The 15,066-nt window shown below is 39.4% G+C and overlaps 1 protein-coding gene across 1 annotated transcript in view; it reads left to right on the top strand.

The window, feature by feature from the left end:
* Positions 1–4,714: 4,714 nt before the first annotated feature.
* kctd1 (potassium channel tetramerization domain containing 1) overlaps positions 4,715–15,066 on the top strand; it is a 37,516-nt gene continuing 27,164 nt past the window's right edge. Inside the window, exon 1 of the mRNA XM_056264519.1 lies at positions 4,715–4,897. Within this exon, the coding sequence (XP_056120494.1) occupies positions 4,889–4,897 (9 nt within the window). The 5' untranslated portion in view covers positions 4,715–4,888. The remainder of the gene's footprint in view (positions 4,898–15,066) is intronic.

The following is a 15,066-nucleotide window of genomic DNA, read 5'->3' as shown; positions in this document are numbered from 1 at the left end:
CCCACAGAGTTATAAAAAAAAATAGGCTTCCATAATAATTACTTTTACAGCAGGCATTTGCATCTGTTTACCAGCAGAGGGTAGCACATCTTTAAACTGCGTCGTAAACCTGAAACTCCAATGCTGAGCAGATTTATTTATCTGTTGGTGATGAGTAGCCTACCAGATTTTTTTGTTATGAAATATTGTTTCGGGGACCGTTTAGCTCCTCTGTCCTCTTACATAAGTCATTCTCATTTTCAGTTTCACTTTTATAACACTCCCTTTCTTTCACTTAGTCAGTAACGTGTGTGTGTGTGTGTGTGTGTGTGTGTGTGTGTGTGTGTGGGTGGGTGGTCATGAAAAACCTGGATATATTGTTTTAATCATTTTAATATTGTTTGATTTCATGGCTTAAAAAACAGGTAAATTCATCAAAATGTAAAAAGTTGTGTGAATTTCTGTTGAATATAATGATGTTCTAATGATGCTCAGCTGTAAAAAAAAAAAAAAAAAGTAGTTTGCAATAATTTGTTCTTTATATTTGCAATAAATTTCTGTGATTTCTTGTCTAATATCCTCATCCCATACAACTGAGAAAATAATGGAAAAATCCTGTAAATTGGTTAAAGGCTGCAGCAATCATGGTGTGTATGTGTATAAATCAGAATGGGAGGGAGTGAGGAAGTGCAATTTTTTATGTTTTTATTTATAATTAAGAAGGTGGTTAATCCCAAGGCTTTTGACTGTAACAGAGGCAGCCCTCCACTCTTCAATCCCTCCCTCAGCTATTTATGGAAATTTAAATCTTAATTGCTCCATTTAAATTAATTGGAGAAAGAAAAAACTCGGCAGTTAGTCTGTTAAAATATTTATTTTCCCATGTGACTAAAGGAGATTCTCCATCACAACGTACATAAAGCTGCCCAAACTATACCAGCATCAAAGTGTGTGTGTGTGTGTGTGTGTGTAAATGATTGTGCATTAATCCAAATTCACAGACTCAAGTCATTTTAGACATTATTTAAACCCCAAAACAAGTGATGAAAATTGCAAAAGCACAGTAAGTAATTTAGACCGATGTGCATTGGAAACATATGTGTTTATGCACATACACAAAAGTTTTATGTGACAGTTGAAGCCAGAGGCTAAAAACAATAAACAATCTGACTATGAATATGCATGCAAGCTTACACTGGGGTTTTGTGTAATATTAAGCAGCCCAATGAATATTCCTGGAGACAAATGAAAGTGATGGGCTGTGTGTGGAAGCCTGGAAGGTTGTGTCTACATCTTCAAGAATGCAATTCTGGTCTTCCTGAGTGTGACACACACATGGTTTGAGTGTTAAATAGTCTGAGGACTTAAAGATGCAGTCCGTAACTTTTTTGGGTTAAAAATTATCCAAAATAAATTGAGCAAGTACATAACCAGCCAGTGTTCAAAGCTATCTGCTTGCCTTAGCTCGATTCAAAGCGGTAAGCTTGTAATAGTGTTTTTAACTCCAGTGGTACTGGTGGATTTCCGCGGGAGATTCGAGAATGTCTTTGCATCATTACGTCACATCTGTACACATAAAAAAGGAGTCTCGGCTATAGGCTGTATTGCGTGTGAGGATGCTGGAGGTGGAGATTTATAGCCTTTTCTCTTATCTTATAAGATGAAAAGAAAATATTCATCTTATCTTATAAGATGGCGACAAAGAGGAAAAACTACGGACTGCAGCTTTAAAGAGGCCTTCTTGTGCAAAGCTTATTGACCTTTAAGGAAACTGAGTGACTGAAAGCTCAAATCAATAAAATCAGGTAACATTATCATTATTATAACATTATCATATCATCCAAAAAAACGTTTCTGATTGGTTAAAAAAGCACGGGTCGCTAGCCTGATTCTTTTTTGTTGTTGTTTTTTTAGCCTAGAACTGATAAACAGGTGTAACAATAGCTTGTTTCACTGATAAGCCTATCTGTCAGATAGTTTATGTGTGTTATTCCTAAATAGGATTCAAATGAAAATCCCAGATGTGCTTAAGCATTTAAAATGGCTTGGAATACGGCTCATCCAATCAAAATTTGGTAAAACTTTATTTTGATGGTCCCTTTTGAACATTATGTTGACCATATAGCCAGGGGCGGATCTACCGGGGTGGCATAGGGTGGCAAATGCCACCCTAAAAGAAAGCCTTGCCACCCCTGCTGCCACCCCAGTTGGCAGCAACGAATTAAAAGTTATGGCCAATTTGACAATTTACGAGCGCGAATGATCTCATGAAATGGCGTATGTATGACACGCCAATTCGTATTTCCATTTTTGGCGTGCTATCAACACACATAATCGCTTTTCAGCGTGTTTATCAACGCCGTTGACTTAACGTTACATTACATATATATAAATATATGACCTACCCCAACCCCGTCCCTAAACCTACCCGTCACTGGGGTTAATACTATTTATGAGTCTTCCCCTACCATCCTAGGAAAAAAAATATTGTTCCACAGATGTATGAATTTTGCTTCGTTTCGCTCGGACATTTAACGGCGTACACATACACGCGGAATCACTCGGACGTTTAACGGCATACACGCAAAAGATGACGGTTCGTTTCGGCGTGCACATACACGCGGATAGCTCTAAATGCGTATAGATAACACGCCACTTGACTTGAAAGTGGCGTGTATGTTTACGCAAAGTCATGATGTCATGTTGCTTTGGAACTACATGTCAACTAACTGTCTCTCATTAGAGTATTAGACTGTCTGCTTAATCTGCTAACTTTTTTTTTATGGTAACTTTGCAACTTCATGTCAACTTAGCCCTATTCTAACCCAATGTAACGTTACCAGAATGTGTTAAAGGGACCATCAAATAAAGTGAAACACAAAATTTTAATGCGGAAGTAGCAATACGTTTTATAATTAAGGTTTTAAAAAGAAAAGCAGTGCCATTTTCATTATCACCTTACCAAGTTAACCCCAGGGATCCTTACACACATTCGCGCAAACACTCGTTGTCTCCAGTTCTTCTCTCGCAGGGATGCGCACGTGCACGTGCATCACACAAGCACACCATGCGGAAACTCCGAGAAATAGCCGTTACTTAGGGAATTTTTGAATTTTAAATGGCAAATCTAGCATTTAACACTTTCACCCTCCTAATAATTTATACAATAAACAGGAGCCTAAGTCACTTCCTTAATAATTTAGACATAAGCTAATGTTGATTTATTCAGCAGGGCTAGTGCCAGCAGGAGACCCGGAGGATCTGAAATGTGTATTAAAGTAGGACAGAGGCAGCCGGCGCCATAATAACATTTGGATAATTTTATTATGGCTCACGGCTCAGTTCATTTCCCCTTCTGCTCGCTGCATGAAATTGTTTGATTCTCACAGTGCCTGGAGTGAACTGAGAAGGTGCCACACGCGCACATAAACATATGCAAACACACTTTTTCGCGCAGTTCGCAGGCAACACACCTACTCCCTCATACCTTCTCTCTCTTTGCCATGAGTTCCTGGCTGACACGTGCTAAAATCTCTCTCAAACACTCAAAGAAGAGAACACCCAGAGAACAGGCAGATAAATGATGTGTCTTATTACAGGAGATGCGCAAGAGTGGCGGCACTTTCGATGAGAATGGACTGAGATTAATACATTCTATCATACCTTCTTCTGTCAGAAAGAAAGAAAGAAAGAAAGAAAGAAAGAAAGAAAGAAAGAAAGAAAGAAAGAAGGCTGCATTTGTTTAACTAAAGATAGGATGCTGATGGTAAAGTCTGTCTCCATAGAAAAAGACTGGAACAGTGGAGTCAGCCATAATGCTCCTGCCTCAGGGCTGAGTGTGTGTGTGTGTGTGAGTGCAACGATTTGAAATGTCCTGTTGCCATTCACTATCCTACCATCTTTTCCAGTCCCTTATCCTTTTTTCTTAGTAGCATGCATAATAGGTATAGCATAGAATCTCAACATCAATTGTGGATTTTATAAATGTTTTGAATGGCACAGCCTATTCAGTGTGTGAGTGAATAGGCCTATATATTGAATTCATAAGCCATTTTATTTAGAGTGATGTTTCCAATGCAATAAACATATTTAGCGAGTCACACCAAAACTGGTGAGAAAAAAAACACTTTGGTTCACAGTTCATATTTTGCACAAAAATGACATGAGTTCCCACACATCTTAAAAAATCTCCATGACCTTTCAAACGGATAAGGATTTTAAGAAATAATTTTATAGAAACTGCACTCAAAATGGTCCATTTATCTAATGCAATGTTTTAGAGCGAAGCAAAATGAGGTAAACACATATAATACGTTTAAAAAAAACTATTTTTTAAAGATTTGGTTAATTTCCACTATATGTTTCAATATCACAATTTTAACAGGTTTTGCATAGTCGTGATAGGTTTCAATCTGTGTAATGGCCCTCTCCCCCTCTGTGAGCGCGCCCGTGCGCGCACTCACCATCCATTTGCAGGAAGCGCCTGCGGCAGCGTTCCATCAAAACTAATCATAACCATTCAAATCTGCCTCCTCGCTGCAAGATGTAGGAAGGAGGACGACTGTTTTACGCAGAAAAATCACCAGACCCCCCTTTTACATCCTAGAATAAGAGAAACTACACATTTATGTGTATTACAACTAGCTCATTCTTGTGATCGGTTAATTCACTAGTTGTTCTGAAGTGAGCAGAGATCTGCAGGGGCGTTTGTTTGAGAGCGCTCTCTCTTTCTCTCTCTCTCTCTCTTCTCTCTCTTTTTCTCTATCCGGGTCTGGCCCAGAGGGGTTGTGAAACCCCTGGAGCGACTCTCTGTGAATTCAGCTTCAGCTGGGCTCCATTCCTCAGCGCTTGAGCAAGGGGCGCGGACAGGAGCCCAGACACGGAGAGGTGACACGTCGCTGGATGTCCCATGTTCCAGGTGAGTAGCGCCAGATTGGGCTTTGTGGGTTTTTTCTACACAGAGAGGCAGTGGGTCTTTAGAGCGCAGCTGCATGTACGCATGTGCCAGAGGATGAGCGCGTTTGGGACGAAAAAAAAAAAATATTTATCTTCTCCCAGTTTACATCCTGTCACTTCCCGATATGTGTAATGGCAGCGCAAAAAGACACCTGAAGCAGTTTACGTTGTCACATGTAAAACTGTTCTGTAGCGTAGCCTCGAATAATTGACTGATATTGTAATGGCGTCCTCGATTAGCTTTCGCGATGTGAAGTCGCAAGCTCTCTAAATGAGAGGCGATTGTGGAAAGCGATATAAAAGCAACCGCTGTGTTAAAGAAAGACTTTAACACAGCGGCTGCTTTTATATTCCCGCTATAAGGGTTTGTGGTTGTCAAACGGCAGGCTTAATAGCAACTACAGTGCGTTTTCACGCATTTGCTACACTTTTGAATGTGGCTGGGGATGTGTTTCTTGTTTGTGTGTGTGTGTGTTGTGTTTAGCGGCGGTTGCTATTTCTAACCGCGATGTTTAAAGTCGAGCATTCCTTCATTCTCATCTTGTAGCCGAGTATACCACGCAGCTGCTGCACGCTCGGAGCGCGAGCGAGAGGAACAAGACGCACGTGCGCATGTTACTATGGAATCGCTTTTTAAGTGCATTGATTGACGCATGATTCACTTTAAATGTATTCTCTGACCGGTGTATCGTATCTTATAAGTTGTGTTCTGTTGGCTTACAGCTGTGATGCCACATGCTACCAGCTCGTGGAATTGGCATTTGTTTTCCAAGCGGATGTGTGTGGTACGCAGGTGGGAATTTTCTTGACTCAAAGTTGTCCTGAGGGCAGAAACGTTTGTGATTGGTTTAATCTGACAACCAATCGCAAGAGAGGAGAGAATTGCAGAGGCGGGGCCAGCGCGGGGCCACCATTTCCAATCTCAACCGTCAAAATCACAACGCTGTGCAGGCAAGAGGAATCTCATCATTTCAAAGTAAGTTTTTTTTTTAAACAAAAACCTAATATTCTCGAAAATGGAACATTATATATGCACCTATGTGTGATTTTTTCCCCCCTGCTTTCATAGTATTGCTTGTAGCTTGTAGCTTAAGGCTCGGCTAGCCTACTGTTTCAGAACAAGCAAACTAGTGTTGTAAATAGCATTAAAATGTTGCAATGGCTGTTGAAAGCAGTTCTTATGACAAAAATTTAGAAGAAAAAGATAACTAAGAAAAACGTCATCTTTTCAGTGTGTGCACATACATGTAAACCTTAAGCGTTAGCTAAGCTAGCTAGTCAAGCTAATCAGGTGAGCTAGAAAACTTGTTTAAGTACATTGCAATTAAAGCTTTACTGTACTCATATTGAAATAATAAATGACTATTTAGGGTGTTGTAGTCTAATTTATAGATTTGGCTTTCCTTCATGACTGTTTAGTCTCATCTGGTCCCAGGGCAGAGACTGTTTCCCGCAATTTTGTCCCAGGGCAGGTGAATTCCTCCTGGTCTCAGAGCAGTAGTTGTATTGTAGGATTTTCCTCATGACTGTTAAGTCTCATCTGGTCCCAGGGCAAAGATGGAATTTTCCTATGGAATGCCAAAGCTGACTTTATTATAAATAAATAAATACATAAATTAATATACGAATACATGTAAAAAAAAAGCCTAAATACATAAATAAATATACAAAGAAATGTAAAAAAGTGCAAATAAATTAGTATTTATACTTTTATTTCCGTATAATATTCCTTATTCCTATGTATAATTGCATTTTTCACACATTTATTTATTTATTTATAAAAGGTGTCACTGTGGCCTCAAAACTTCAGCACGGCTACTCTGAGCTCGATTGCTGATGTCTGAGGTAAAACACGCCCCCCCCCCCCCCCCCCATTAGCATAGGGACAAATAAATGTATAAATAAACAAATGTAGAAATAAATTAATGTATAAATAAATAAGAGTATGACAAAATACAATTATACATAAATAAGGAAATAAAAGTATAAATCTATATAAAAAAATACATTTCTTTATTTATGTATTTTTGCTTTTTTACATTTCTTCATATATTTATTATGTATTGATTTATTTATAATAAAATCAGCTTTGGCATTCCATATGGTTTCCCACAATTTTGTCCCAGGGCAGAGAGTATCTTTCTTACAATTTTGTCCCAGGGCAGGTGAATCCTTCCTGGTCTCAGGGCAGAAGTTGTTTTGTAGGATTTTCTTCATGACTGTTTAGTCTCATCTGGTCCCAGGGCAGAGACCATTATTTTCCACATTTTTGTCCCAGGGCAGGTGAATCCCTCCTGGTCTCAGGGCAGAAGTTGTCTGAGGGCAGGTGAATCCCTCCTGGTCTCAGGGCAGACAGATATTTCTAGATTTTGGCTTTTCTTCATGACTGTTTATTCTCATCTGATCCCAGGGCAGAGACAATCGTTTCCTACAATTTTGTCCCAGGGCAGGTGAATCCCTCCTGGTCTTAAGGCAGAAGTCCGTCTTAGTTATAAATTTGGCTTTTCTTTATGACTTTTTAGTCTCATCTGTTCCCAGGGCAGAGACTTTTTCCCGCAATTTTGTTCCAGGGCAGGTGAATCCCTCCTGGTCTCAGGGCAGAAGTCCGTCTAATTTATAAATTTGGCTTTTCTTCATGACTGTTTAGTCTCATCTGTTCCCAGGGCAGAGACTGTTTTCTACAATTTTGTCCCAGGGCAGGTGAATCCCTCCTGGTCTTAGGGCAGAAGTCCGTCTTAGTTATAAATTTGGCTTTTCTTTATGACTGTTTAGTCTCATCTGTTCCCAGGGCAGAGACTTTTTCCCGCAATTTTGTCCCAGGGCAGGTGAATCCCTCCTGGTCTCAGGGCAGAAGTCCGCCTAATCTAATTTATAAATTTGGCTTTTCTTCATGACTGTTTAGTCTCATCTGGTCCCAGGGCAGAGACTGGTTCCCACAATTTTGTCCCAGGGCAGGTGAATCCCTCCTGGTCTCAGGGCAGAAGTCCGCCTAATCTAATTTATAAATTTGGCTTTTCTTCATGACTGTTTAGTCTCATCTGGTCCCAGGGCAGAGACTGGTTCCCACAATTTTGTCCCAGGGCAGGTGAATCCCTCCTGGTCTCAGGGCAGAAGTCGTATTTTTCTCTTCTCAGGGCGACGTAGTTGGACAAAAGGGAGTCAGCTGTCTTCTCTGGTCTCAGGGGAAAAGGAATATTTTTTATGTATTTTTTAGTATATTAGTAGTTTGTATAATTTGCAGAGACTCTATTGAGGGCTCAAATTTCCATCAAGCGAAAAAGAGGTCAGGGTAGAGATAAATGCAGCCAAGACTTGTAAAATAGAAAAACGCAAGATGAAAAGACTTGTTCATTTTCTTCTTCTTCTTCTTCTTCTTCTTCTTATTATTATTATTCGACTATGTTCATATTAGTTAAATATCCCAACTATTTATCAGGACCGATCTGTTTGATGCTTAGCCTGTGTTTCTCCAAAAAAACTATATGTTCAAGTATAGTGTCTTTTCTAATTTCAGAATATGGCAACACATTGGTTGAATGGTGTTAAAAAACGATTGAAGAAGCCACGTGACTCCAGGGTCCACCAAGATGTTGTTATTATTAGGGGGGATTCCAAGGAGTTCATGGAGGGTTACATCAACGAAGTGCAGGAGAAGGAGCATTGCTACTTCAGACCCCCAGTCTGCCCCCGGCAGGACTATTATTACTATGGCTGTGACCGTGGGAATCATGCTGCAGGCAAAAGTAATGGAGAACCCACACAAACTCGGGCCAATTCTTGCAAGGCATACATCTCTTTCAAAGTCATCACGGATGCCGGAATATCAGGTGCCATAATCCAAAAGATGCTACGGCACACTGGCCATGACGAGACTAATTCTAAAGAGAAAAACCGCATCCACCCAGACCTACATTCCCTCATCGAATTATGGCTTCAACAGGGTTGTTCCACTTCTGAGATCTTAATAAAAAGCTATGATTGGGCTCAACAAAATGGGCATGTGGACAAAAAAGACCGCCGGTTTTACTTGACTGCAAACAAAAACATATATCAGAGTTAATAATCTATGTGCATTTGTGTTGGTAGCAAAAGTGAATAATAGGTCAATGATTCAATAATCATAATAAATAATAAAACTTGTAAAACAAGATTAGAAAATTCAAATTTATTTTTGCTATTTGTCTTATCACAGTGAGGTTGCAATTTCAATACGATTTTTTGCCATACTGCTGTAAAGTCTAATATGGTGGTATTGGATAAGCCTAATATCTGAGGTGGTACTCGAGGTAAAAGAATAAATAAATAAAGTCACTGCCCAATGTCATGCAGAATAGTTATTTCTGGCAATTTGTTTCAATTTCAATGCCTTCACATCCTGCCGAAATAGTGCAAAATTTTAATGGTAACAAAGATTTACGCCTAGCCAGACTTTAGAATAGATTCTTACAACAGCTGTGTGAAGTGATGAGTGGTTCACTGCCCTTCAACTCTCGCACATCATGTTCTTAACCTCTAGACCTTAGTTACCTTCACACAACTTGCTGACACTTGTTGACAGCCTGATTCGTGGTCCTGGCTCCACCTGTGAGTCGTGCAACTTGGCCATGAGCACCTCTTTTTGGCTCTTGCCTTTCCTTAAGTAGGCCACCAGAGCATTGGACGAATAGCCCTCTGGTGGCCCACACCTTCTAACCAGTTCCTCCCTAGTCACTTTATATCTGCAATATCAGTGGAGATTTTAAGCAGGCATATAGTGTTAAAACAATCTTTTACCTTGTAGAAATGTTGGTAGGTAACATTTTAGGTACAGGAGAACACATACATGACACCTTAAAAAGGGTTTTAAATAACTTATTCCTAACAGCTTCTTAAGACATGACTCAGTATTACAGACTTTGGCCCAGTATGTCTAGGTGGAAGCTGGAGACTTTTAAAGATGTATTCCACAGCAAAAGGTGCTGCAAGTAGAAATGTTGTGCCATGTTAGCATGATGAGCCATGTAAGAGGCTGTTATGAGCTTTTGTAAAGGCTTAGGAATATGTTATGCACCTGTCCTTACAGCAAAAATGTATCTACATTTCTGGAAAAATGTCTTAAATCATAATTTGGGAGATCAGTAATTGTCTGTAGAGAAACAGATTTCTGCTTAAAAAAATCCTTCTGTGTACTTCTGATACATTTCATACAGTGACTGTGGCCCCGCGCAATCACAGTTCCGGACTTTGAAAACATACTGAGCCAATCTCTTTCGCAGACGCAGACAATTTTTTAGATTGTCTACGTTCGTTAGTACCTCCCAAGAAGGTAATTTCTCAGGGCCAGACATAACTGCAGAGCAAATTTAAATTTAAATATAATAGTGCACAAGACCGAGGGTTATACCCAGTCTAATATAATCTTGCTATGTGTAGATCTGTGCACAGTTATTGTTCGGTGCAATTAATTCCTTATTAAGAATTATGTAAATGTATGAAACATTGATGGTAATGACATAAAAAAAAAAAATTACCTTTTGGCCTTGGTCCCGTCAGGTAACCGGAGAACACTCTCCACTTCGAATAATACTGTAGAAGTGAAAAAAAACATAGTTTTTATTTTAATGTCAAGTCTTTTAATGCCCAAAACTGTGCTGACCATAAATACAGTATCTTCCTACCTTGTTCAACCTCTGTGGACTCAGATTCTATTTCAAGGCCACCATCTACTGTATTTAAAAACAATCAGAGAACAGCATTCAGGGAACAAATGGTTTCAAAAGAAAGAGCTCTGTACTTTCCTAACAGCAAAGTTAAGACACCAAAGACACAATTGCTTACTGAAAAGATCCCTATATGTATGTTGTGAGTGAGTGACTCGAATGCTGACCATAAATACAGTATCTTCCTACCTTGTTCAACCTCTGTGGACTCAGATTCCATTACAAGGCCACCATCTACTGTATTTAAAACCAATCAGAGAACAGCAATCAGGGAACAAATGGTTTCAAAAGAAAGATCTCTGTACTTTCCTAACAGCAAAGTTAATACACCAAAGACACAATTGCTTTTACTGCAGTGGTTCCCCGTTTTGGTCCTGGGGACCCAACAGCTCTGCACAGTTTGTACATCTCCCTCATTAAAGGCCATGTCCACACTAATACGTTTTCGTTTGAAAACGTATACTTTTCTCTCCGTTTTGGCCTTCCGTCCACACTGAGACGGCGTTTTAAGTCAACGAAAACGTAGCGTTTGGAAAACGCTCTCCAAAGTGGATACATTTGAAAACGCCGTTTTCGCGTTGTAGTGTGGACTGTGAAGCCGGAGGTATTTGAAAACGATGACGTAAGTTTAGTCATGTGATCCATGTTGTACCAATAGATATTCATGTTTGCCGGTATTGTGCCTGTTAATTATGTGCGATTCACTTTTACACTGTTGCTAAAATATGTTACTTTGCACACTCTTCATATCACAGTAGCCTACTGCAAAGATGACAGAAAATGTACTCACATTTGCTGTCCTGCGGCAATACAGGAGAGCAGTCGCGTTTTAGACCAAACATATGGTGACTGAGTGCGACCTGGACGCATCAGTGAATGGTGAGATATTTTGCTAAATAAAATTATCATGTTAGAAGAATTGCGCGATACCTTTATTATTTATTTTTCCATCTGTAGTGAGCTTTTGTCAGGTTTCACGCATGCGCAGTAAGGTGAATTTATAAGTTTCTCATCCACACTGAAACGTCTGAAAACGCTAGTGTGGACGGAGAGCGTTTTTAAACGAAAACTCCGTTTTCAAATGTATCCGGATTAATGTAGACATAGCCTAACACACCTGATTCAGATCATCTCGTTAAGAAAGAGCTCTGAACTGAACTGGGTGTGTCAAATAAAGGAGACATATAAAATGTGCAGAGCTGTGGGTCCCCAGGACCAGGATTGGGAACCAGTGGGAAAAGATCCCTATATGTATGTTGTGAGTGAGTGACTCGAATGCTGACCATAAATACAGTATCTTCCTACCTTGTTCAACCTCTGTGGACTCAGATTCCAGTTCAAGGCCACCATCTACTGTATTTAAAACCAATCAGAGAACAGCAATCACGGAACAAATGGTTTCAAAAGAAACATCTCTGTACTTTCCTAACAGCAAAGTTAAGACACCAAAGACACAATTGCTTACTGAAAAGATCCCTATATGTATGTTGTGAGTGAGTGACTCGAATGCTGACCATAAATACAGTATCTTCCTACCTTGTTCAACCTCTGTGGACTCAGATTCCAGTTCAAGGCCACCATCTACTGTATTTAAAAACAATCAGGGAACAGCAATCAGGGAACAAACTGTTTCAAAAGAAAGAGCTCTGTACTTTCCTAACAGCAAAGTTAAGACACAATTGGCTTTATGCACAGCTGCACTACTTCCTGAACTTAAGCCAGCTCCTTGTTTCCTGTCTGCCATTATTGGACAAATTGATTAGTTCAGGTGTGCCTGACCTCAGTAGTCACGGCAACAATAATCAGACACACCTGAATTAATCAAGCTTGGCCAATAATGGCAGACAGGAAACAAGGAGCTGGCTTAAGTTTAGGAAGTAGTGCAGCTGTGCATAAAGCCAATTGCTTACTGCAGTGGTTCCTGGTCCTGGGGACCCAACAGCTCTGCACAGTTTGTACATCTCCCTCATTTAACACACCTGATTCAGATCATCATCTCGCTAAGAAAGAACTCTGAACTGAACTGGGTGTGTCAAATAAAGGAGACATATAAAATGTGCAGAGCTGTGGGTCCCCAGGACCAGGATTGGGAACCAGTGGGAAAAGATCCCTATATGTATGTTGTGAGTGAGTGACTCGAATGCTGACCATAAATACAGTATCTTCCTACCTTGTTCAACCTCTGTGGACTCAGATTCCATTTCAAGGCCACCATCTACTGTATTTAAAACCAATCAGAGAACAGCATTCAGGGAACAAACAGTTTCAAAAGAAAGATCTCTGTACTTTCCTAACAGCAAAGTTAAGACACCAAAGACACAATTGCTTACTGAAAAGATCCCTATATGTATGTTGTGAGTGAGTGACTCGAATGCTGACCATAAATACAGTATCTTCCTACCTTGTTCAACCTCTGTGGACTCAGATTCCATTTCAAGGCCACCATCTACTGTATTTAAAACCAATCAGAGAACAGCATTCAGGGAACAAACGGTTTCAAAAGAAAGAGCTCTGTACTTTCCTAACAGCAAAGTTAAGACACCAAAGACACAATTGCTTACTGAAAAGATCCCTATATGTATGTTGTGAGTGAGTGACTCGAATGCTGACCATAAATACAGTATCTTCCTACCTTGTTCAACCTCTGTGGACTCAGATTCTATTTCAAGGCCACCATCTACTGTATTTAAAACCAATCAGAGAACAGCATTCAGGGAACAAACGGTTTCAAAAGAAAGAGCTCTGTACTTTCCTAACAGCAAAGTTAAGACACCAAAGACACAATTGCTTACTGAAAAGATCCCTATATGTATGTTGTGATTGAGTGACTCGAATGCTGATCACCATCTACTGTAGTTAAGACTGTGTGTGTGTGTGTGTGTGTGTGTGTGTGTGTGTGTGTGTGTGTGTGTGTGTGTGTGTGTGTGTGTGTGTGTGTGTGTGTGCGTGTGTGTGTGCGTGTGTGTGCGTGTGTGCCTAAGCTAATCAAGGGCAGAACCAGTCTTTGAACAACATAGGTACAAATTTACTTCCATTCCTCCCACTGTATGTATGTAAACAATTAAACTAAGTTTGGTTGTGGCTTGTCTACATACATCAGCCCTACTTACCAAACAGACAATCTCAATACACCTAAAATTAGTCCCAGTCTGGGGCTGTTCTTACCTGTATTTTTAGACTTTGCGATTTTCCCCTAGAAAAGAGAAAAAAAAAAAAACATTGAGGTATACAATGTGTTGAGAAACAGTATGTATATTTTGATCATTAACACTTGCCTTTTTTCTTCTTAGAGTCTTTGTATCTAAAAGAAATGAAGATGTTTCTTAATGTCATTTTAATGTTATTATAATGTTTCAAAAACCAAAAAATAATCGTGAAAATAATGATTCATTCTGCATGCGTATTTCAATGTCCGTAAAACCAAGACAGTGTATTCACCTCATCCTTCTAAGAAGATCGTAAATAAATAGCATCTGATTTTGAACGTAACCTTAATGTCATATTTTATGCTTGAAATGATGTAGTAACAATGTACTCCAAAGTATGACATCCTCCGAATGTACAAGTTAAAGATACCACTCCAAATCATCAGTAAGTTAAACTTAATGCAGGCAACTACAGGTAGCCAGCAGAGCTCAATAAGGAGCACCCTTACTGGACAAATATCTACTACTTACCAAGGGAGTTAAACAACAAAGTCCCAAGTCTCTCACGCTCTTGAGCGATGGGGAGGCATTGGAGGTGCCCTTGTTGTCCCTGGAGGACCATTTCTGCAAACTAAAAGAGCAACACAAAGTATATTTTAATGAAATAATGCGACTTATAATAAATGTGAACAACAAATTGTTTAAAAAAAATGGACTATATTACAAGAGTTACAAGAGTATATTACTATGTTGGTGCTCATTTAATAATTATATGATCATGACTCCTGTATTGTGTGCTGAAGGCAGTACTGTGTCCATGTCCAAAATCCATTCACATTTGATCTGAAACTTTCATTCAAAATATTGTAAATAAAAAAATATATTCAATAATTGCTCTAAAGTGAAAACTAAAAACATTTATATTTTCAAAAGAAAACGGAAACATTATGCAGAAAACAACCAAACTGTACCATTATTGAAAACACTCCACATGACAAAGAGTCGTTTTGTAAGTCATGATCCCTCTTCATCATCTTCCAGGGCCCTTGGCAGCCTCTGCTAGCAGCAAATAAGCTGAAAGATTAGAGAAAATAATTGTGTAGGTGATCTCTGCTGAATTTTCATTATCTCATTTTATAGAGCAATACAAAAATCTTGCACCTCCAATTTTCAATTATTTGGAAGCAATGCTGTGGTTGCTCCCCCAAGGAGTCAATGAAGGAAATTGTTGCCTCTTTCAAGTTGCAATGCTATGCAAAAGATGGGAAAACATGAGAAAGGTTTTA

This window comes from Rhinichthys klamathensis, unplaced genomic scaffold (genome assembly GCF_029890125.1).
Source record: "Rhinichthys klamathensis goyatoka isolate OS25496 unplaced genomic scaffold, OSU_Roscu_1.1 h1tg000221l_1, whole genome shotgun sequence".
NCBI lineage: Eukaryota > Metazoa > Chordata > Actinopteri > Cypriniformes > Leuciscidae > Rhinichthys > Rhinichthys klamathensis.
This window is presented reverse-complemented; position numbering and strand designations above follow the sequence as displayed.